At 38.0% G+C, this 24675-nt stretch overlaps 1 protein-coding gene across 3 annotated transcripts; it reads right to left on the reverse strand.

Annotated features, from left to right (window-relative positions):
• Positions 1 to 422: 422 nt before the first annotated feature.
• Positions 423 to 24675, reverse strand: DCP2 (decapping mRNA 2). Of its 3 annotated transcripts, none has more exons than XM_072416088.1 (11): positions 24503 to 24674; positions 19099 to 19250; positions 17969 to 18096; positions 17774 to 17872; positions 16766 to 16918; positions 15975 to 16087; positions 15766 to 15873; positions 13295 to 13361; positions 12426 to 12533; positions 12208 to 12259; positions 423 to 734 (listed from the first exon to the last, which is right to left on the reverse strand). In XM_072416088.1, the coding sequence occupies exons 1-11, from the start codon at positions 24553 to 24555 to the stop codon at positions 721 to 723; spliced, it is 1047 nt and encodes a 348-aa protein (XP_072272189.1). In that variant the 5' UTR covers positions 24556 to 24674; the 3' UTR covers positions 423 to 720. The 3 variants fall into 3 exon arrangements, with proteins under 3 accessions (XP_072272189.1, XP_072272187.1, XP_072272188.1); XM_072416086.1 differs by lacking the exon at positions 423 to 734 and adding an exon at positions 2196 to 11805 and having other exon boundaries at positions 24503 to 24675; XM_072416087.1 differs by lacking the exons at positions 423 to 734; positions 12426 to 12533 and adding an exon at positions 2196 to 11805.

A 24675-nucleotide genomic window follows, 5' to 3' on the forward strand; every position in this document is an offset into this window, starting at 1 on the left:
TGTAAAGCAAAGCTGTCTCACCAAGGCACTTTAGTAAAGTGTGTTCCTATAGCCATGGTAAATACCTAAAAATCCTTCCTACCTGCGTTCAGCTTCCATAAAGGTTCAGTAACACCCAGACTCCCCTATTATACAGGTAAAGACCCAGATTGTATGTCTGCGCTACATCCAGAATATTGGCAGCTACTCAAATCTAAATAACCAGCAGGGGAAAGGTGCACCTGAGTGGGGAAATTCATGGTACAAAACTCTACAACATTCAGTCCAGCTGATCAGCACAGGTAACCTTAATATGTATATAAATGTTCTAACACTGAAGGTGAAGAGGAAAAAAAGTCTTTGCAAACAAGTCAAGCCATACCACCACATAAAGGCCCCTTAACATGTATGCAAAATAAAAAAAAAAAATCTTGGTTTTTAAAGGACACTGGTCATGAAAAATACGACCAACAGCATTACTGACTTGCTGATTCTAGATGTCACCAATTCACTGTATCCTGACAAATATTTTACATCACTCACCTGAAACAGGAATGTAGATCAGATTCCACTCCAGGCGATTCAGAAAGAGTTGGAGTGGTAACTTGACATCCAATGGGTTATTTTTCTTTTAGAATGAGGTGAGCAATGTTGTTTGCTGTACTTTTTAAATGGTATTTTACTTTTACAGTAAAGGCTACATGACTGGCTGGACTGAGTGCTTGAAAAATTTTGGATTCCTCAGTTAGGCAGACCTATTTAAAAAAAAAAAAAAAAATGGATGCTGCATTTATAAAACACACATTTACTCTTCCATGCAGTCCTTCTTTAACCCTTCTAAAGCCTTCTTATCGTACCATTTCCTGGCATGTTCTTTATCATCTGCCTGATAAGGAACTTAACAGGGAGCACTCCTGCCTGACAGCCAAGTCAGCCAGCATTACATTGGTAAACATGAACCTGGCTGACTGTCAGCTATTTCTAGTCAGCAGCTTAAAAAACCTGTAAAGGGCTTTTTTTTTGCCTTTGGTTTCTTCCTACAAATAACTAAGTGTACTATCACTTTGTTTGGACTCTCTATTTTGGGGTACTGCATGTTTTTTTTTTGTTTTTGTTTTTTTTACACTACTACGATAGGCTAATTTTTCTAGCAGATTTCATGCCAGCCAGTGGCTGAATAGATTCAAGTAATGCCATCCATCTCATGAACATTTTGTACAGTGTTGACTATGCTGCAGACTGGAATCTTAAAACATACAATATCTCAATGCCTTTCCGAATACTCCCGCTTCTAGCAAATGATCATTTGATGTTTATTTGATACATAAATGTAAAAAAGAAAAAAAAAGAAACGTCATTTATTTATACAGAGCAATTTATAATACGTTTATTTTACAAATGTTCTTATATTCAGAATAAATACTTCATAAATGGAAATAGTGACTTGAGTCTTATTTGAGTTCCATAATGTGATGTAATGTCCAGAATTATCAGCAGAGTGGTTAGTTGTGCTGGAACAATCTCATATCCCTTAGGATAATTTCACTTGAGTGCTACAGCATCTATACACTAAAGCTGCCTCACCAGTTTACCATATACACTCAAATTTAAACCTGAAATGTAAATATATATACTTACTAATGACATAAGTATAAAGCTTGGGATGCGCCTGTTACAGGAATTTTACATAAGCTACAGCTACTGTTTTGGTTCATGGTAATAAAGTTCCAAGAAGCAGGTGTGGCATGTGCAGATTTTTACCTTTTATAAATCAGGTGCAAATCAACAAATTTTGTCTTATTTGTCTGCCCCCAAAAATATGTCCCAGTTACTCTGTTATGATGTGGTTGTAGGGAAATGTAAAAACTCTGGTACAAAAGGGGTTTACATCTGAACCACCTTGGCACTCACAAGAGGGAAGGCTGGATGTACACCTAAAAGAAGTTGTGTGTACACACAGTACATTGTGATGTGGTACCTTGACTGTGATGCACAGCAATGGGCAAAGTTCCTGAGACTTTTCTATGCCCATGCCCAGGGTGTGCTGCCACTTACTGTACATTTATCACAGGGTGGCTTTCTAAACTAATGGGATCACACACACTAAAATATTGTCCATTTCAGTAATGAATGGCAAAAGATACATCTTGCGCAACACAAGCATAAAGACTTAAGATTTTTATGATCGCACAAAAAGTCAAAAACACATTAATGGGTGGTTTTACAAATTAATTTTATTGCTGTTTAGTAACATGTTATATCTTGATGGACAACATACAAGACAGAAATCATCAGTGACAAGATCTATGTCGGAGTTTTTTATTTCACTAACAAGGATTCTCCATGCTTCCACCACATGAGAAGAACATATCAGAAAACAGCACTCCCCCTGCCCCGTCAGTATGGCTTATGTTTAGAGAGGCGGTCTGCTGAATGAGCACACTAACTGAAGGAGCTCACCTTCATGGGGATCACATACTCCTCTAACACTGGAAAGGCCACACTTAAAACTAAGAGCTGTAGTGTGAAAGCCTTTGAACGCTGGAGACATTTCTTTTGCAAAGACGAGTTGTATGCTTTACATTCAATAGATAAGTTTTCAGTTCTAGCACATAAGGAAGGTGTGAGGACTTCCTGTCACCGGCCATCTTTACACCCAGGTGTATGAGGCTGTTCAGGCTAACAATATACACAAGACAAGCAGTGTCTTTCCTCTGACTAATGTGAAAATTAAATAGTTCAGGTACAGAAAAAGGTAACCATATCTGATTCCCCAAAGATGTACAGGTAGGTAAGGAAAAGAATTGAAATACTTAGAAGAGGAACATGAGATTATATATCTTATGTGTATGGTTAGCCTTTTATAATAAACTGCACTTCACACATCAATGGTAATAGCAGCTACATTTAGAAAACCATCATCTGTAAAATGATTACACTAGTCAATTAAAAAAAAAAAAAAAAAAACAATATTTGGTAGGCATCACTATGTATTTGTCACCTCTTGTGTAGTGACACTTTCATTGTAGCAGTTGGTGTTTCTGCCACCTATTATCAAGCTATAACAATAGGGATTGTAAGGACATCATTCCACTACTAAAGTGCTCGAGATAGAAAGTTACCAGAGTCAAACATGCAGGCTGAAACGTCTTATTAAAATGTGCAAAATATTTTGCTCTGCTAACATATAGCGATTTGTACTCAATATATATTCAGTTCTGATAAAATTCCGACCCTATCCTATAGATTTCTGGAACATGTTCTGACAAGCTTTTATTCTTCTCAAGTGGGTTTAGTTTTTTTTGTACAAGTCTATGAAAATATAAAACCTGTTTTAGGCAAGTCCAGTGCAGGTAAGTAAATTCTGATTGACATCTGAAGCATCACAAAAATGATTGTGATTGACAAGCCCAAAGCCCATCCAAACCAGTCACGAAAATGGCAGCACAAGGGGAGCTCCATTTTCTTACAATAACCATGTAGGGAGAAAACCCTTGAACTACAAAACTTAAAAGTATAAATGTCAATTGAGTAAGGCTAAAAGTCTGAGAGAATATTTGGTGTATCAAAGTTTCTATGAAAAAAAAAATCCTTCATAATCCTAGAAAGTCCAATGAAAGTGAACAAACCTTGAGAGGTCTCACACTTGACTCTTTGGCCATTATCCTAAAAAGAGGAAAATGCCGTTAAGTGTTTGATAGCTTTAAAACTTTTCTAATTACAACCTTCGTACAGAAGAAGTGAGAGAGCGGAGCAGCGCACTACAGGTATTGGCGCTCATACAGAAATGTGGACAGTATGCAAGTCAGAGACTTGGAACTTCACAGTATTGACAACAAAAAAAGAAGGTTAAAGGTAAAGAAACACCAGGGGTTCTGTCACAAAATGTCACTGAAATAGCCACACAGCTGCCATAACAGAACTACCTTTATATCAGTTCATAGTGGGAAGTAAGGTGAGGTTACACCCCAACAACTAGCTGCATCTATACAACAAAGATCATTCAGAGACAATTCAGTGCTGTGAAGGGAACAGACCAGCAAAGCTACGTCAGACCTGGGATCAACATTTAATGCTAATGGCTTGGTATAATATCCACTTTGACATATCAATCAGTTAATATACAGTGCACGCTGGAGGTATCTAATATTTGTACACATCCTTGTAGTACATAATAGAAAAACTAGTGGTAAATTGGGAGCAAACATTAAAAATGTAAATGATTAGTAAACAAAAACTGCATAAGAATTTTTTATCTTCTCGATGGGTCAATAATTTATCTTCAAGTTCAATAATGCATATCCTTATAAAGGCACCTGTACTAAAGCTGCATACACACCTGCAATTTTTCTCGTTGGAAAGGATCTTTCACGATCCTTTCCAACGAGAAAAGACTGCACGATGCATGAACGATGCTGTACATACAGCACCGTTCATGCTCTATGGAGAGGGGAGGGGGAGAGCGACGGAGCGGCACCCTGCTGCACGCTCTCCCCTTCCCTTTCATTAGGATCGGTCGTCGTCCATCGTCCATGGATCCGCCAGGACCGTCGTCGGACGATGGACGATGACCGACTGTACACACGGCAGATTTTCGCCCGATAATTGGCCGATACCGATTACCGGGCGAGAAAAATTTGCCGTGTGTACGCAGCTTTATGGTGAAAAAATAAAAATAACTAGGAGATAAAAGCAGGTACCTGTACATATGGTGGTTCAGTCACTAGCACTCCTGACATTGCAGCACTCAAGTTTCTGCATGGAGTTTGTATGTTCTCAACATGTATGTGCAAGTTTCTGGGCACCCCAGTATTCTCCCACATCCCATAAAATATGCAGTTAGGTTAAATGGCTTCCCCCTGCCCTCCCTCCAAAAAAAAAAAAAATTGCCTTTAGACTGTGCTATTGTTGACATGACTTTGGGACTTTGTCAAGTATAGCATATAGCAACACTATATAATAACCAGAAATATCCATATTGCATGAACTCACAATGTTAATAAATAGAAAAGGATGGGGGGGGGGCACATAACTCAAAACATAAGCCATAGATCAAGAAATGCACTAAACTGAACAATTGTATCACTTAAAAATGTTAGTCGGGCAGGGTGAGGGAGAGAGATTTTCAATACCAACATATATGTTCACTCCAAATAAAAAAGATACCAGGAGTTGACCTGCATAAAAAAACATGATATATTTATTCAAAAAGAAAATAGCAGCCCATCCTATGCTTTACCAATGCATGCTTTCCAGTCATTTTCATAGATTCAAAAATTTAACATGGGAAATATTTAATTAACTTGTTACTGTGGATATTTTATGATTCCTTGAAGTGCAATTTTCTAAAGCACATGTTATTTATAACACTATTTACGTAGCAAAACACATGTACATGTAAACACAAGTAAAGAGCAGCAACTAATACCCATGTTAATCCCCCTTAGGGTCACAACTCGAGATTATGTACCTGGCTACAAATCAGCCATTAAAGAACCACTTTTAACCACTCACCGCCCCTACAAAGTCACCAATTATCAAATTTGGATCAATAAAGACAGTAAGGGAGTAAACCACGTAAAGGGAGTGGTACTTTATCATCGTTCTCCCCAGCTCTTTTAACTAGGCGCACCACCTGGCACTTTTCAGTGGTTTGATAAGAACATAATGGAAAATGGAACATAGTAGTAAGGTGGAATGCCCCCCCCCCCCCCCAAGTACAGGAGGGGTTGGTAGAAAGCTTAAAATTTAGGGGATGGATTCCTATGGCAACTTCAACTAGGATCACTAACTTTGTCATGTGTTGCCACGTCCGCAACCCAGCAAAAAAAGAGAGAGAACACAATTTATAATTCTGCTGCCTAGGTGTGCTTACATGTAACCAATTATTGGTAAATCAATTACAACACAACGTTGTTTGAAGAATGAATGCAGTTTTTATATCTCATGAAAATGACTGTACTACTTTGACATTATTGAGCATCTTAAATTGGAAAACATCTCTTTTGGTTACGATTCAAATTTCAATAATGTTCAAAGATAAATTCATAATTTGCTTGGGTTTAATGACCTTGTCAACAGAGTGCCGATAGGAAATCATTTTTTTTTTTTATTTCCCTGGCAAAAAAAATAAATAATGAGATTCAATGAGTGAGAATTATGATGGGCTTGGGTTTAATTATTCAACCTTTTCCTCTTGACAGCATGCAGCATAGTCAGGTAATTGGTTTGGTAAAAAAAAAAAAAAAAAAAAAAAAAAAAAAAAAAAAAAGGACCTATCCATGTTAGCAAGAAAGAACAATCATAACTGAAACTATCAACCAAATTGTAAAAATGGTCACTGAAAGTGTGGCCCATATAAAGAGTAATGGGGAAAAAAATGCCACCAACTAATATGTAAATTATTATTACTAATTAATAATAGGTTTCTGGGGTAAAGAGCTATGACAGTACCCAGGACTTGTAAACTTACCAGAAAAAAAAAAAAGTTACCAGTGCAACATTACCAAATGTGTAGAACTACTAATAAATAAGTATGCTGTGAGGAAATAAAGTTATATTTAAAGTAAGTCCCCTTACCTTCAAATACCTAAACAATAAGTGTACAGGATTCATTTAATAAGGCCATAGAATAAGCACCAGAGATGGAAAAGTGCTAGAAAATAGTATTGAAACAAATATCATTTTATATCAGCAACAAGGACACTAAAACCGGTTTTCGATTGGTTGCTGGGATCTCCCTATTAAAGAAGCCAATTAGACGCAGCTCTTCTACACCATAAAGTTTGTATGGGTTGGGTTAGAGGCCTATAAAAAAACCTTAAAAGGAGAAAAAAAAACATCTGCTTACTTGTTTATAATCGTGCAAACAGTGGGGTGTTCATACTTAGCGAGTTAGTGACCTAGAACATATATGCAGGTTAGAACTTTATCTGCCTGGGTCAGTGATCTTCTAAGAGACATGTAACAAACATAAGGGGGGGCATCACTGTCCCACTTTTATAAACAAGTCAGTAATTGCAGTCTAGTATTTTAAAGGTGATGAGAATTATTTAAGGAAGGGGATTCTCTCCTCCAACAGCTCCTCGGTTGTTTTAAGCAACAAATTCTCATTCTCAAAGTCACCCCTCCCCGCCTGATGCAACTGTAATACAATGATTCCCTGCAAGGCTACTAGTGCATCACTGTGATCCAACATTAATACACAGATAAAAATAAAGGTCCTGGTCTACAACAGGACTAGTGAACTAAGGACTCTATAAAACAGGAGCTTTGTTTTTCAGAACCCTCCCCCCACACCTAAAAAAAAAAGGTGAGTTTTCCCAGACGTACCTAAATTGTGCTCACCTCTTTTCACAAATAAAGGAATTGGATCTACTTCCAGAGGTGTCAAGGCAGCTTCCCAAGCACTACCTAGCTATGGTTTAGAGTGTCCGCTTAATGCAATGATAAGAGAACCCCAACTCCAAAACATTTGCAAAGAGCACCATGTCAGTAAACCATATACTTAGAAGGTAATGACTGAATTTAGGAAAGTGTGAAGTCCCCATTTATCCCCTAAGGTCAGGGATTTGTTGTGTCTTTACAACCAGAGTAATTCCACTTAGAAAGCTTTTAAGTATTACTGCACCAAAGATGCATTGTATCATATCCCTTCCAGCCCCCAGCTCTCCCCAGTATTTTACTCACATGGACAGCACATTATCATTGATGAGATTACGCAGGGGTTTTTTTTAAAATGTTCTCGTCAAGGCACCTATTCATTCCTATGAGGATTCAGAGCACCCTTTCTCAACCTTTGAACCCCTGAAATAACTTTCAGGTCTTCAGGGAACCTCGGACTTTACTTTACCCACTCCTCACAGTACATTGGCATTGTTGTGGGAAGTGGGAAGAATGCCACCCTTACAGATAGCCAAAAAGTTCAATAGTGTAAGTGGTAAGTGACCCAAGAGGTCCAAATTGCTAATGGCTAAAGGAATCCCTACCAACCTCTGGAGGAACCCTAGTTGAGAAGAACAGCTTTAGAGTATAAACTTGTGTTCCAGACTAATACTCCATAGGAATAAATTAAGAGTACAGACTGCATGTATGGGCCTAGCTGGGAAGACTGGGAGTGAGTATAGGAAGTGCTGGGAGAGAGCCAAGATAAAAAATATAAAGTTACATTTTTGTTTTTCTGGGGTTTCTTTTAAATCTCAGATGACTACACTAATGTATAAACATGGTGTAGCAATCCATTTCTCCCTCTCTTTCTGCTGTTTGACATTAGGGTAAGTTTAGACAAGAGGTAAAAAAAAGGCAGCATTTACTTCCCCTAGTCACCTTCTGGTGTGCTGACAAGTGGTAATTGCTATGCCTTTTTAGGGGTCTGCAAAATGAAACTTAGTCTAAAGGGCAGAAGGAGACAGACTTATCACAACACAGCGCTTTTACATCACTGCATTGTCAGTTGATCACTGCCTAATGACAGCAATCTCTAGCTGGGACTCAATGTCCCTGGGCCTTCACTGTGACCATGACTGGTATTAGCCCAACCACAGCTTGCCTGCACACTGCAGCATTCGTTCCTGCATGTTCACAAGGGTACATACACGTGTATGTACCCTTGTGAACATGCGCATTCTCCTGCAGTTACGTATGCATGTACATAAAATGTAAACATTTGCCAGCGTAGATCTATGGCCCAATATAAGAATACACAGAAAAGAGGGGCATAAATCTATGCTGTATAGTTTTTTTTAGGGTTATTAGGTTATATAAACCCTTAAGGGAACCTCTCTATGAGGTAATTATTAAGGTTGCTATTGATAATCCCTTTATGAAAATGCTAGAGGTCATGCAGAATGTCTGAGTTTACAGAGGTCAAACATCACAAATAAAGGCTTCTGCTTTTCCAGACCGGAATACTTGTTCTGGCCATCGACCTAAAAATGATAAAAATCCAAGGACCAGTATACCCGCCCAGCAACTAGCATGAACAGAAAGAAATTAGGTAGTAGCAACCACCATATTTTTTCATGGTAATTTTACTTACACATGGAGATTGCTATTGCTAAAACACTTCCATAAAATGTTGTGCTGATTCAGTGGCTTCTAAGTCACAGGCTCATAGCAAACAGAAAGATCAGGTGTCCCGACTTCTTCTCAGCAGCATCCTACAGGTAATTTGCATTTTTTTGGTGGTCGGCAGATGCAGCCTCCATGTTTTTCTCCCTGTAGGTTTGCTCCAGGGAGGAGATGATATTAGTCCAGTTGCCATTCACTTTAAACCATACAAATACTACAAAAGGCATGCTATGCAATTGCTTTCTATGGTTCCTAAAGCAGGTAGCTCACAATATTCACAAGTTGGAGAAGCATCCAATAAGCAAGACAAGGCTGCATTTTTAAGACATCTTAGGCACCATGTTTCAATCAACACTAAAGAACGGGTATGAATGTCATACCTTAAATTGCCTTACACACAATGTACAAATTGCTGAATGATATGCTTTACACAAATGTGTTCTGGTAATCTGCTGTATCACGCACTAGCTTAAATGCAAGGAGACGCAAATCTAACAAAACCAGCAAGGAACAGAAAAAAAAAAAAAAAAAAATGGTGGTCACTAGGTATTAGCGGTTCTTGTATTAGTAGCTTATGGGGATTTGTGAAGGTTAGAGGATTCAAAGTACATGATGGACTACACAGCAAACATCACAGATAACCAATTGAGAAGTGGCTCAGCCACCATCAACTTAATTCTGTTTTTCAGCTTCTTTAGATGTTGTAGACTAGGGGATAATCCTCGTAATCTACAGATCAATATCCCATAAAACTGTAATCAGAATCAAGCAGCAAAGTGACAGGGGAAAAGGAAAAAAAAAAAAAAAAAAAGAAAAAGAAAGAAAGAAAGATGACGTGCTTCTATGTGCTGGCTGGCATAATTACAAACAGAAAATCTCAACAGAAGTGCGTGAGTTAGGATGCAAAGCAAATGCATTCCCTTTGAATGTGCTACAAATCTTACTCAGTGCTCAATATGTGTATAATAAAAAAACAGCAGGATACCAAATAATTATTGTAGAGTCAGAGGTTTAAAGAAATTCACATTAAAGCTAAGTAGAGAAATGTTATATGCAATGTGAGTTCACCTGTACATAGCATAGTACTTGCATTACAATATAGTTTGGCATGCTTTTTAGGGGTTGTTTCCACTTTTTTAGCAGTACAGTTAAGATACTTTGTAAGGATCACAAAATGTCTAAAGCAGCCTTTTAACCACGGGGGAACCCTTGAAATAACTTATGTCTTCAGGGAACCCCTGCTATAATTACTAAATATACACACAACCCCCAGTACATTAGTGTGGAGGTCATTGGGAGGAATGACTCTTACATTACTGGCTAGTGGGAATTTCACCCTTACAGATAAGAAACAAAAGATTGGTGTAAATTATTCTGACCTGAGAGGCATACATTTCTCAACAAACCCCTAGCATCCTCTGGAGGAACCCAGGTTGTGAAACACTGATGTAAAAAACAAAGTAGATGTAAACCTTAACTGGATAAAATTAGTTTTGCTAAATAACTGTGTATTATACCAGTTCCAGGTTTTTAACAAAATACTGTTTCACCTTTATTTAGCCCTCAATTCATTTTATGCAGACACCCAGTACAAAGGGGGTACTCAGATTAAAAACAGAGGTTTTAGTTGCATATAACTGCAAATACATGTAGAAGCCACACTGACAAGTCATGAGACCTCTGATAAGTGTGGTCCTTAATATAGGCAACACACAGGCATCACCTTTACAAGATAGCTGGACGTTAAAATTGAATTGTCTGATCAAGGACCTGTATGGTAGGATTATCAGGTATTTTTTTTAAAGCTTCAGATTTTAACTTTTAAAAAAGTAAATTTTAACACATGAAAAAAATAAATTTAACATTTCAGTGATTGTGTTTACATCTACTTTAACCTGTGTCTAATGGTAAACAACACAGATCACACGAATATATCACAGTTAATATATACTAAGGCTCAGCTTAAGTTGTATAACAGGGCAAACAAACACAGAACATGCTGCATGGCACCTTCACTGCATAGGAAAAGAACCCCAAAGGACGCATGCTAACAGGCCCTGCATTTAGGACCACTTTGACAGAGGTACAGGTGAACCAACATTTCAAAGCGGAATTAAAGAGGTTTAAAAACTTAAACAGGTGCTTTCACAAGGCAATGAGAAAACTAAGGATTCCCCTGTCCCATTAAATGGTTTGCAGAAAGGTTTAAGTTACCTCTGACAATATGTTCATATTACATTCAAGCTACAACAAATGTCATATATATCAGGAAGATGAGACTTACTACAGCTAGACAATGCCCACTGAATACAGATGGTGGGAAAGTTAAACACTGAACATGTTTTTTGTGTGTAAAAAAATTGCTATTGCAAAAAACAGTGCAAGAAGAAGGAAAAATACCCCCCTCCACCAGTCACTCACAATCACAGATAATGAACAGAACCAAGCAGTAAGTCCTGTCCATAGGACAGAGCTTTTCAAACCACCAGGAAATCCCTGCATGTCAATAAAAACACCTGAGGAAGGTAAGGCTTGAATACAACTCAATCTCAGCTGTGACACATGAAGCCCTTGTGAACTTTGTGCAACTGCTGGTGCGTTAGAGATCCAAAGATTTCATGATGGCATCCCTGTCAAATCGGAAGCCCAGAAAGGCTTTGGAAGAGAAGGGGTACTGTGCTGTCCCATAGCAAGCTTCAGCTCCATTCAGGTCACACTGCCGTCCCTCAGATGGATAGACCATACCGAATGAACAATCTGCCAAACAACCACAAGATAATGGTTATACCATATCCTCCCCAACACATAAATATCATGATGAAACACAGAGGCAAATAGGCAATGAAGGAGTTTTTCAAAGAATGACTTTCCCTTTTACGGTTAAGGAGCTACTGAATAGATATCCACTTTCATCTCTTATCCGGACCCTATTTCCTCCACATTTTTACACTGGTAATGGGTCTGCATATTTGTGACATTTTGCAGTTTCATATTTATTGATTTCCGATTAACACATGTGAAAACCATTAGGCTTTCAATCCCACTCTACCAGCCAGTTGGAAATTTTTTTACCATTAAGAATACCTAAAAATCTACTTCATATTTAAAAAAAAAAAATCTTCCAATGGATCACACCAAACTAGAAGTAATAATCCTTACCCCCATCAAAATTGTCATGAAGTCTCCTTGGGTTAGGTTTCTTGTCAGATTTCTGGAAAACAACAATTATGTATATGAACATTGCAGTAGTTTATGGACCACTATATAAATGCAGGTACATTTGTTTTTGTACAGATACAAATCAGACAGCAGCCCAAAAATAATGGGAACCCATTTGATACACCAATTATCCCTCATGAGATCAGGGCAAAACTTACCAGAAGGGTAATCTGCTTGACCTGTGATGTGTGCACCCCATTTATTTTCTTCCTTTGGTTTGGAGAATCCTGATGTTGCTTTTTACCATTACTCTTAAGATTCTGGTTCTATCAAAAAAATATATATATATATTGATGAAAGCATCAGTAATAAAATTGGCCTGTTGGTCTTTCCAGAAATCTTGCTATATGATAACTCTGTGTGGACTGCAAAACACCTACCTTCTTACACATAGGTACAAATGCCTAAAAACACTAGGTGAAAAAAAAGGTCACTGAAGTTTTGAAGCCAAGTGAGAGGCAGATCTATTAGCTGTTAGAACCAAATTATTTTTTTTCTGGTGCAACATTTAGTCAAGGTAAATCCACCTAACAACAAGCCCCCTTTTTGGCTGAGTAAAAATAGTCTCCACAAAGAATATTAAAGTTTTTTTTGCTTTTCAATGATTAACAGACATATCATAAAATACAATAGAGCATAAGATACAAAAATAGTGTTGTTTTGCGAGTCTCCAATAGCTCATTCAGGTAAACCACTGTTGTGCAGTAGAATATAGGTTTATCCCTAGAGTATGTGGTTGCTCTAAATGCTGAAGTTGGATGTAAGTCATTGGGAATAATAAAAAAGAAAATGAACGTAAGGAGATCAATGTCAGGAGCACATCAGTAGGTACAGATGCATTTGCTTAGGGTCTCTGCCTAGGGCCAATATCGTTTTGAGACTAAAACTGCAAAGACGAAACCTTGGGAAGAAAAGTGGGGAGGAGAAGAAACTTCTGCAAATATTTTTGAACTGAAAATTTATATGTTGAGAAGCACATTTAGAACAGCCATTTTGGAATCAAAGCATTATAAATCTTTTGTGTTACCTTGGGCTTTGTCCACTGTTCTGCATGAGCAGGTTCAGAAAACTGAGGCATGCAGCGCATTTTGGGTCTAGAAAGAAACAGTTTAAAACATAATGTACTATATAAATATTTTAAAACAAATACCTTTTGTAATAGCAAAATACATTTGATCTTCACATTAGCCACATTAGCCAGCTTCAATGTTTGTAAACGAGTTAAGTGACAGGTTCTCTAAACAAATGGAACATTTCCTTTGAACCTTTGCTGCTCAAACCTGACTTTGGAAGATCTTGATGAATATAATGGCCTTTTAAACAAACATACAAAGGGCTGTGCACTCACAATACAGCAGTTAGGCCTGGAGATTGGGTGCTGCATTGTAAAGCTACGTACACACGTCAAATTTTTATCACCCGATAATCGGCATCGGCCAATTATCGGGCGAAAATCTGGCGTGTGTACAGTCGGTGACGTCCATCGTCCGGACGACCGACCTGCCGGATCCACGGACGACAGCCGATCCTAATGAAAGGGAAGGGGAGAGCGCGCAGCAGGGTGCCGCTCCGTCGCTCTCCCCCTCCCCTCTCCATAGAGCATGAACGGTGCTGTATGTACAGCACCGTTCATGCATCGTACACTCCCTTGTCGTTGGAAAGGATCGTGAAAGATCCTTTCCAACGACAAAAATTGGAAGTGTGTACGCAGCTTTAAAAGGCAGGAAGATTAAAATGTTGGGATGAGCAAATAGATACAGTTTTTGATTTGTCCACTAGGTGGAGATGGGCTCAAGTTCATTGACAATACAAGTGTATATTATTGTGAATAAAAATAAATATCAAACGAATTGCAAATTCGCTATTAAGGCTGGGACCTACATGGACGTTTTTTTAAAAACGCATGTACACGTTCCTATTGCGTTTATATGCGTTTTTATGCACTTTTATTAGAGTTTTAAAGCTTGCTTTTAAAATGCTGGAAAACACGGTAAAACGTTCCATTGAAATCAATGGAAGTGTTTACACGCTTTTTCCAGCGTTTTAATTTTGTAAAGCTTGCAAGCAACCTTCAAGGAAACGTCCTGGTGTAGATTAACCCATTGTATTGCATAGGGATTTCAAAGAAGGGCTTTACAAGCCTCAGGTTAAACGCTGGAGAAACAGTCCGTGTAGACCAAGCCTAAACCAACATATCTAAACATTCACCAAGATCTTCTTAACTTTCTAGTTCATTTTTTTCAGTTCACACAGAAAAATAAAAACAAGCATTTTTTTAGAAAACAAATTGCTGTGAATTTAAATACAACATGTACTAATCTTTATACACACCTAAATATGCAGAGAGTTTTTTCAGAAGTCTGAATGGATAAATTAGGAACATATCAGCTGCTTACAGTCCCATATAAATCACAAATGACAGTTAAACTTAAACAGACCCCTGGTTACTTTAGGTTCACACACAAACTTTGGTATTCAGTCTCACTCTACAGTCCTCTATATGTAGAAGCTCTGAGAAAGAACTGTAGACAGAACACTGCTGCACAATAAAGGACTGCAACAAGAAACAATCCATTCAAAATTATGTTTCATGTCTCTCGGGTGCTCAATAGCAAAAGAAGGATAGAATCCACATAGATAAATCATTTTTAATGGACACCTGGAATATACTTTTTTAGAATATTTTAGTCTATATCTTTGATTCCAAATACAAAGTGACAACTAATACGTGACAGGTATTATGGAGAGCCAAGTCAATATCAAACAAATAACACCGGACGTTTTAAAATACAGCATGGTCTGACAGGTTTTATTACTATGGAGACTATGCAAACCAAGTGTCTAACTTGTCAGAGGCATAGAAACAAAACATGTTTATGCTTGAAAGCATGCCATCTGCTGTGGCTGGTGTTTAAAGGATTAGAAAACTGCAAAAGTTGTACATTTTTTTTGGATAGATCAAGATAGGTTTAGATCCTTAGTCTGTATTGTAATGTATTAAACTCTGGAAAGATTACTTTTCTCTCAGAAAATAAAGGAAAGCAAATTGTTGTCAAAACCAAGATGCAAATCTCCACAATTGCCTCTTGGATCATGAATGTTATCATTCTACATTCCCGTTGATAAAATAAAAAGCACACTCTTTTTTCAGGGTTTAATGATCTTCAGTGTCAGACTATTGAGGTGAGATTTTTTAAGTATTTATTGCTTAGTGTTATCAGTACAGAAGTAGCATGCTTTATCAGGCTTAAGAGTCATCACTTCTGCTCATTTCCCTATGACTTTGCAATCAATAATTAACTGAAAATAGATAAGAACACAAGAGGAAGTATGATCTGTGACAGCACTGAGGAATTACTCATGAAATTGTGGACACGAAAACACATGTGCAAATTGTGGCACCCTGTGCTAGTTATAAATGGATCATTGAGTCAGTTTAGGGAAGTTAGGAAAAAGGTAATAGAAAATATTTGCAATATAACAGCTATGATGACTTACTTTGATTTCTCCCCATTAGGTTTGGATGGTGTGTTACCAGCACAAGCAAATCCATTATCACTGTCAGAGGAGTCACCCAGTCTTCGCTGAAGCCATTCCCTTAATGGTCTAAACAAATAAATAATGAAATCAAGATTGTGTAACTTCAACCCATTATCCTAAGTAAATACAGTGACAACAACTGACATGAACCAGTGTTTAATACTTGCCTTATAAATGGTATAACCATAAAGAACTTGTTAGGTGCCAATCCTAATTTTGATTTGGGAGTCATGTCATTCTTATGGCAAGGCAGCTTTTCAATTGGAAACCATTCAATATTCTACAAGAAAGAACAATGAGGTTGTTACTGTGCAGATCCTGCTGACTGGAAAAGGTATTCCACCCAGGATTTCTACTAACAAGCTGTTATGTCGGAGGAGCTGTAAAGCTCTAAAGCTACAGTTACTTGGCTTACTTCAGCCTCCTTCCAGAACTCCCTGGAATTCCTGTCTTGTAACTGAACTCCAGGCAGATACCCGTGAATTATATTTATTATAACAGCATTGCACTGTCCAGTTAGCAGGCTGAGGGCAGAGAGATACTACAACGACATTTCTTAAAACTAACAAAATGGTGTCACCTGCCTGGCTGTGTGCACAGACAATATAGATCTCAGGATTGCTTGAACAAAAACAGAAGTCCTTTAAAGAACCCATTTTTGGGGGGTTCCAGGGTGGAGAAACTAATTGCAGATTCTCTGCTGAGGAAATGGTTCAGTCATGGTGAAGTGGTAACCACACTGCGACCTATTGGCCATTCTGAACAGATCCTTAGTAAAAGCGAATGAGCAAGTCTGTCATGGGGGCTGGTGACACAAACCTGCAATGTTTTTAAATAGTGCAGAACATGGATTGCAAAACCAGATACATAAACATGCAATATACATACCCCATCTAATGTGTCACGAACTACTCACAGTTAAAGCAAATTTTGTTCTCAGACTTTTCAAGCAACTTACTCTTATTTCTTTCCTTGTTTTTGGATTAAATTTTGTGTCTTTCGGGACTCCAGGAATGATATACAAACGAGCCAACTGGTCATTGATCTTCAGCTCAATATAATCAGTATTGCACATGCGATCTTTAATATCAAAGCCAGTCTCTTCAAACACCTAAAACAGATCAATTCACATTTGATAAGACAACAGTTTATGGAATAGGAATACATTGTAACTTTGCCATATACTGCAATAGTCCTACACCAAGATATAAAATTTTAACCAGGGTACATTTGTATCCTGAGTCCTACAGCTGCAGAAGTCACAGCTTGAGATTGCAGATAAAGGTATAGAAGAAGTATATTTAAATGCTTCCAGTGGTTTTCTTTCCTTATTTTTATACACTTGCAATGTGCTTTTGACAGGGGATAAAAAAGTGACTTTTAGGAAAAGCTCCCTACCCTTGTCATAATGTTCTCCTCTTCTGGGATTGTGTAATTGCTTTCTGTGCTGGCCCAACTCCTCGGTCCCTCCTTTAATGTGAATGCTTGGGGAAGGCATGAAAGAGAAGTCTAAAGCGTGACAGCTCCGAGTCTGCTGGGGCTGTGAACATTACATTTAAAAAAGTTGTGCTCAGAAGTAGGATTGGAGCTTTTGGATGTCTAGACAAAGGTGGCTTTTATAAATTAACAAGAAATGTTCAGGTATTTATTTAATTGATGTTATGGTTACACTATTTTTTATAAAACTAAAAAGGTGTTTAATTAGAGGTATAAATACTGGTAATCTCACAATAAAAAGGAATATAGCAAAACCAAGGATAGCAGTGAGTTTATGCTAGAAAAGCTAGGAATTAAATGTCCTATTGTATTATATTGATGCACTATGATGGAGAACTAGAGGAGATTGGATTAATGCTTTACATTGGAAATGTGGACTTCAATATTGCTGGTCATCTTCTGCAATATATTCATGTAGCAATACAACATTGCAAAAAAAAAAAAAAAAAGTATGACGAGAAAAACATACCTCTCTTGCAGCACAGTCATGTGGAGCCTCCTCTTTATTCACTTTTCCTTTAGGGAAGCCCCAGCCAGACTTGGCTAAATAACCCTGGACAAGCAGAACCTACAAAACCATAAATTCTTGTAAGTGGGGTCCCGAAAGTAGCATGCACCATAATAGGTAGGGAAATTTATATTGACCTATAAACCAATCACTCACATTTTCATGGGTCTCATCAAGAATAATGGCACCATAGGTAGGCACTCCCATTTTGTACTCCTTCCATTCATCCAAAACCCTCTGTACATCTTCACCATTGGGGAGTAAAAATGGGCAATGCTGAAATAGTGCAATTGTTGTAAAGGAAAACTAAAGTGTTGACCGGTAAAATATTTACATTTTACATCAAGATAGGCAGTGTAAGTACTTGTGTAGAGACAGATGCAAGTGTTATTGTACATTTTTTTGCATTTGACTTATTTTGCATTTCCATGGATTTGCACAAACACAAACATTTCTGATTGAAGAAAATGAATAGTTACAAGCAATATGACTAGTCAAACAATAGATTGCTTGTGCTGTAAACGTTCCTACCTCTACCTACACCAGCTATTTTAGTGGAAACTGGGAAAAAAGGAGTTACAAGGGTGCTCTTGAGAGAAGAGTATATGATGATGGTCAAGTGGTGGTCTTTACATTTCAATCGATACTTCCACCTCCTATATTGTAAGCTCTTCGGGGGTCCTCTCTTCCTCGTGTCACTTTCTGTATCTGCCTGTCATTTGCAACCCCTATTTAATGTACAGCATTGCATAGTATGTTGGTCTTATATACATTTTGTTTATAAATCCATTTTGTGTAGCCCAAAACTTTTGCAAACCCAGTTATTACTTTGTAAAGTGGTAATGACAAAATCACTGAGCTGTACATAGTCTGTGCAGGAAGAAGAGCTATAGGAGGGACTCAGTAGGCCCACAAACTACTAAATGTCTCCAGAAAACTTATAATGGTAGATGGATACAAAACCAGGGGAGAGGGACCAGTCTTTACTAAAGGAAACTTGCACACAGGCTAAACATTTATGTTGTTTTATTGCACAGATCTGGAATAAATACTTGAATCTTGGGTTTGCTTTCTGAAAAAAAACACACACACACACACACACACACACACACACACACTTTTATCAAGACAAGATCGGCTTGTGTCAGTGTTTAGCTTTAAATATAAAAAAGCTGCAATCAACTAAAACCCATAAATACAACTTACTGAAAGTGCAAACTACTAAATTGTATAAAAGTCTGTATTGCTTTTTCCAAAATAGGTAATATATAAGAATTAAAGGATATCTGCTTTAGCAAAGTCTCTTATCCCACACTGAGGCAAGCCTGGAAAATTCTGCATGCAGAAGTCCAAGTAAAACCAATGGGCCAGTTCAATTTGAAAGCACACTCTGATTGCATTATCCCTCTCTTCGCTGGGAATGTGTAAAATAAATCGGCTGTGGAGAAAGAAAAAAAATCTTATGAAAACTGTTGACAAATTGACCGAACAACATGAAAATATTGCAAAGCCAGACAAGCGTTGCCTTCTTTGATAAATACACAACGTGGACGGTAGCAATAATCACAGGGTTCCATTTTTAGTACTGGCCAGTGAAAATCTGATATTACAACAACCTTTTAAAAACCCTACAAATATTTACAAACTCAGCTTTCAAAAATGAACTATTTTGCTAATATGTGACTGGCATATCATATAAGAATAATAATGAAAACCTACAAACGAAAGATTGTTCTGTGTTTGTGTGGGAGCAACACCATAGGAAAAAAAAAGGTTTTGGACTTTATGCAATTCAATGTAAGGAAAGTTTATGCAAGCAACAGAGTTGGTATTGTGATGTGGACCAGTCACAACTGATGTAATACCAGTGATATGTTCAAAATATTAGGTAGAAATCAACCCTATTTTTCTGATCATCTTTTACGGGATATTGAATGATTCACTGCTGCCAACAGAAATGGCCAAGAATATGCCGGTTTCAGTGTGCAACAGTATTTTGCTGCTTGGGGGGTTTACATAAGCACCACCAGATAGAACACAAGATTAAACCAGCAGGCACCTCCTGTACAATGCCAATAGCATTTTTCTATATATTTTCTCTAATTCTAGAATTTAAGAACATGTTGAAGGTCAGTATTGTATCCCTGCCTAGCCTAGATAGCTAGAAAAAGAAGGGCCAATTTAGTCATCCCAAAGCTTTTACCAATCAACATTTATATTTTATATATTTTGTGCAAGCTACTATATAAATAAATAGAAGGCATTACTTCCCCTTACACTGAAACATACAAGTCATCAATACAAAAGTAATACTTATAACAAGCTATTATTTGTGTATGTACAGCCAATTTTGTTTTTCATTCTGGCTTAATGTAGCAGGGTTAAACCCCCACCAGGTTGGTATTGCTGTGTGTAACCCCACTGGGCATGATTCCGCCTTTCACTTGGTCCTGGGGATCAGGGTCTCTAGAAATTAGCATAACCTTACAGCCATAACAGTCCTTATAAAAGCCATAAACATACAAGCTCACCGTTTAGAGACCTATACACAAAAGGAAAAAGGAATGTGTTACTTTACATAAGATTTGTATATTGTATTTGAGATAACAGATGAAGCAACACTGGGTTGATTACTTAAGTCATTAACTTAATAAGCTTGTAAATTCTAGGCAGAAACACAGATCTTTAGATTTTCCTTAGGATTTTCTGATTCTTCAGCTTGATATAAATCAGCAGTCACAGATATGGTCCACCAAGGGCAGTAGTCTCTTAAGAAAAGAAAAATGAGTGCTGCACACCAGAAGACCTTGCTCATGACATTTGGTTGAAAAACATTACCCAGCATTTCTCTCTGATAAGTTTGTATGGCATGCATTCACAGAATATAAACTAAGCCCCATAGGGAAAATACACAAAGATCATGAGTCAGGTTCTACTGCAGTGCTGCTAAACTACTTCCTGGTGAAGAAATTATACCACTGTCAATAGTTATAAAGCTCACGTTAACTGGCTACATACACACACATGCAACAATTGTCATTGGAAAGGATCCTTCACAATCCTTTCCAACGACTGCACAATGCATGAACGAGTGCTGTACATACACAACCATTCTGCTCTATGTAGAGAAAAGGGGATAGAACGATGGGAGCAGAACCCTGCTGCTGTTTCCACTTTCACTTGTATTACAATCCTTCAACAACCATCGTCCGTGGATCCGCAAGGACAATGGACGACGAGCGCTGTACACACACCAGAACCATTGCACAGGTTTAGCTAGCCTAACTGTAGAAGGGGCACACAAGACTAAAATTGGTGGTGTACCAAGAGGAAAAAATTGAACAGACGTGTGGGATTGGTAAATACTGTATCTCAACACAGAAAGGTAAGATGAAGCCTGAAAGATAAAGTGTAACCACAAATGGCTGCTGAATTAGCGTTCTTTGGAAGGATCCCTGAATAAACATGCAAGTTGGTTTAAACTTGTACTTCTGTCGCTTTTGGGAAAGCACAAAGAACTTAAGACATTAAGAAAGAATGAGTATGTACAAGGATGGAGCCCTGGAATCTAGTATACACACACTTATTCTAGATCAGTGACTGACCAAGAAACATAGATGGCAAAAAAATGGCAGCCCCTGAGCTTGTAAGAATTCAGCAATGGGTGTTCTATCTGTACAGGTGGATTTTAAAAGAAATAAGACATGTATCAATGATTAGAAACAAACTAGGTCCATCTTCAGTTAGCTGTACATACACAAATCTGATTGAAAGTCAATAAATTACATTGATTTCCAGTTGTAACCTTGCTGGAAGATTATGTGTTCACTGGTAGCATCCTTTGTGTTTATTCCATAAATTTAATTTTGAAATGTATTTTGAAATGCAAATTACCTGCCTTTACATATAATTTTTAAAATTATACCAACTCAACTAAATTTCAAGCTATATTGATACATTTGAGCCTAATTGTACCACCTGAAGGCTGATAGACCCTTACCAGTCCCATATTATTTCATAGTATTGATATTCCCTTAAGAAGAGAGGGTAGGGAATGGATCTGACAGTGCAGGGGAAATATCAGGCCACTGGAGATACACCAGCACTCCTATATAGAAGAGAAGCAATCTATCTCTTCAGTGTTCTGCTTGGAAAGTGAATATTGGAGTATAAATAAGATATGCAAACATGCCTTTTACAGAACCCCAACTTTCCTATATGATAGAGGACCTATACAGTGAGATTAACTGCCATTGTGGAACATTATAAAGAATGTACATTTCCTGGATGTAAAGCGGATCTTTTGGTTTTTGTAGTCTCAGTCACACAGCAGAAAAAGCATGCAGCTACCAGCGTGACAAACACCTGAGCCGTATATACATTCTGGGTAAAGGAATTAAAGCAGCAGATCAGAACACCAACCAGGCAAGGTGTATTTCTTTAGATTACAGGATTGTAATGCCAGTTTGTCTAATCTTTCAGTATAAGCCCACTATATAAAAAGAAAAAGGAACTGGACTATGAAGAAATACTAGATAACAATATACAACGTCATAGCTTTCACACAAAAATTCCACTCTCCCCTTCCTAAATTACATAAAAAGTTTTTGCACAACAAGTTTGTGTTGAAAATTTGCTCAATCCAAAAAAAATTCTTGAAATGATGCTCAGGTAACAATGACAGGAACATATGGATCTTGGGCCAGCAATGTGAAACACAGCTGTAAAGTAAGAATAATTATTTTTTTCAGGTACATTTTGCATACAGTTCAAAGGTGATTTAGGTAGACGTAAGGGATCCTGAATATTGTATGGGACAGCATGCCCACCCGTATCTGCATGCTACATGTGAATGATCATACAGTCACAGGAATAAGAAAATCTTACAATTTATGGTTTATGTATCAGGACATCATAAAAAATCAAGCCATCAGAAGGCTCCAAAATGAGATTTTTAATCTCAGATGTAAAACCATGCAGATTCCACTGTACCATTATAACAAAAATGGAGCCATGAATCATATCAGTCTCTCCTGGAAGAATTTAGGCCCATTTATCTATTTACCCCATTTTTTGTACTTTTGCACAGCTCTTATGGTGCCCCAGCAGAATTGTGATCTGGTCTGGTCTTTGACTGGACTTACAGTCTTTTGCTTATTTTTCTGATGTAGATTTGCTGGTGTGATTGGGATCATTGTCTTGGTGCATAAGCCAATTTAAGCCAAGCTTCAGCTGTCACACAGATGGCCTCACATCTGAAACTAGAATACTTTTGTATATATATATATATATATATATATATATATATATATATATATATATATATATATAAAAGTTCACAGTCAACTTAATGGCTGCAAAGGTGCCCAGGTCATGTGGCTGCAAAACAAGAGGTGTTTGGGTAGACGACAGATATCTTTGTGGTTTGTTCAGATGAAACTTTGCAAACTTAAACTGTGCAGCTATGTTGTTTTTAGAGAGAATAGGCTTTGTCCCGGCAACCCTTCCAAACAAGCAATACATGTTCAGTTTTATTTTGATTCTACCATCATGAACTTTAACATTTACCATAGTGATTGCTGTAGAGTCTGAGATAGAGCTTTTGAATTTTTTGCAATCTCTCTGACCACCGCATGGTCTGACCTTGGGATGAATTTGCTGGATGTCCACTCACGGGAAGATTGGTAACTGTTTAAAAGTTTTCAACTTCTTAATCTTGTTTGGAAATGTCCCTTCCTAGATTGATGGGCAACAACAATTGTTTCACTGATGTCCTTCCCCCTTGGCATTGTGTTAACACACACCTAAATGCTCCAGACCAGCCAACATCTGCTTTTATAGAAGTGGGAAGCAGATGGCAGATGGACATCTGCTTGCGAGTGTGTGGCTGGAGGGCAGGCTGGTAGGCGGGAAATTTAAAAATACTAAAGATTTTTAAATGTACCGCTATTACATTTAAAATTATTTAGTATTCATACCGCCAGGGAGGTTAAATGAACATTGGCACAGCATATGCTGATGTTGCTCATCTCAGATGGTATATACTGAATTTTAAGACTAGGACACATAGGACTGCCTAGAAAGGGATTATTTTAGGTCTTAGAATCAAAAGCGGGTCCCAGTTCTTCTTCTTGTGACCATAAGATGCAGCTATTCAGGCTGCAAGAACCAGCATCTAGCTTGGCAAACTAAGAAATAATTAGTAAAATCTAGTAATCTAACAGCTTAAAACATATTGTCTCACTGGCTTGAAGAGACCCTGTAAAAGAAGAACCTACATTCCCACATTCTTCTCCAAACAGGTCCAAGCTGCACTTGGGTGTGCCCCCCCTCTGGTCGCTGTGGTTCATTCCGCTGACCACTACTGTGACATGAAGCAATGTAGAGGTCATCAGGAGAAACCACTGCATCCAGAGGGGGGCACATGCTATGACACACTAGTGACAGGCAGCAGATGTTCCAGACAGTAAAGGTGACAATTGATAGTTGCTTCTTACACAGGGTGCTTGCTGCCCATATAATAAAAAGCTGACAAGCTCTGGTTAGGACTTTGATGACACAAATAAGCTAACTTATGTAGCGCAACTAGTACTCCCAGTAGCCAGGCAATGCTGAGACCTGTAGTGCCCCAAGCTCGTGCTGTCAATACCTCTCAATGCAAACACCCAGCAGAGCCCCCAACAAAGTCACCTGCACAGGTCGTCCAGAACCCCCTCGGGAACCTCCACACGCTTGTTCTCCATGTTGAACACAGGCACATCCCGGACACAGAGCGACCCAGGAGCCTGAGAGCCGAGGACACCGAACTGAGGAGGAGGAGCCAGAAAAAGAAGAAGCGAAACAACAACAATAACACGAATCCT

The sequence above is a fragment of the Pyxicephalus adspersus genome, chromosome 6 (assembly GCF_032062135.1).
Source record: "Pyxicephalus adspersus chromosome 6, UCB_Pads_2.0, whole genome shotgun sequence".
NCBI lineage: Eukaryota > Metazoa > Chordata > Amphibia > Anura > Pyxicephalidae > Pyxicephalus > Pyxicephalus adspersus.

Coding starts and splice junctions, on each gene's coding strand:
- DCP2 (XM_072416086.1), bottom strand. CDS start 24,555: ATGGAGAACAAGCGTGTGGAGGTTCCCGAGGGGGTTCTGGACGACCTG. Junction 19,251..24,502: donor GTTCTGGACGACCTGTGCAG/GTGACTTTGTTG, acceptor CTTTCTCCACAG/CCGATTTATTTTACACATTC. Junction 17,873..17,968: donor TTGATGAGACCCATGAAAAT/GTGAGTGATTGG, acceptor ATGGTTTTGTAG/GTTCTGCTTGTCCAGGGTTA.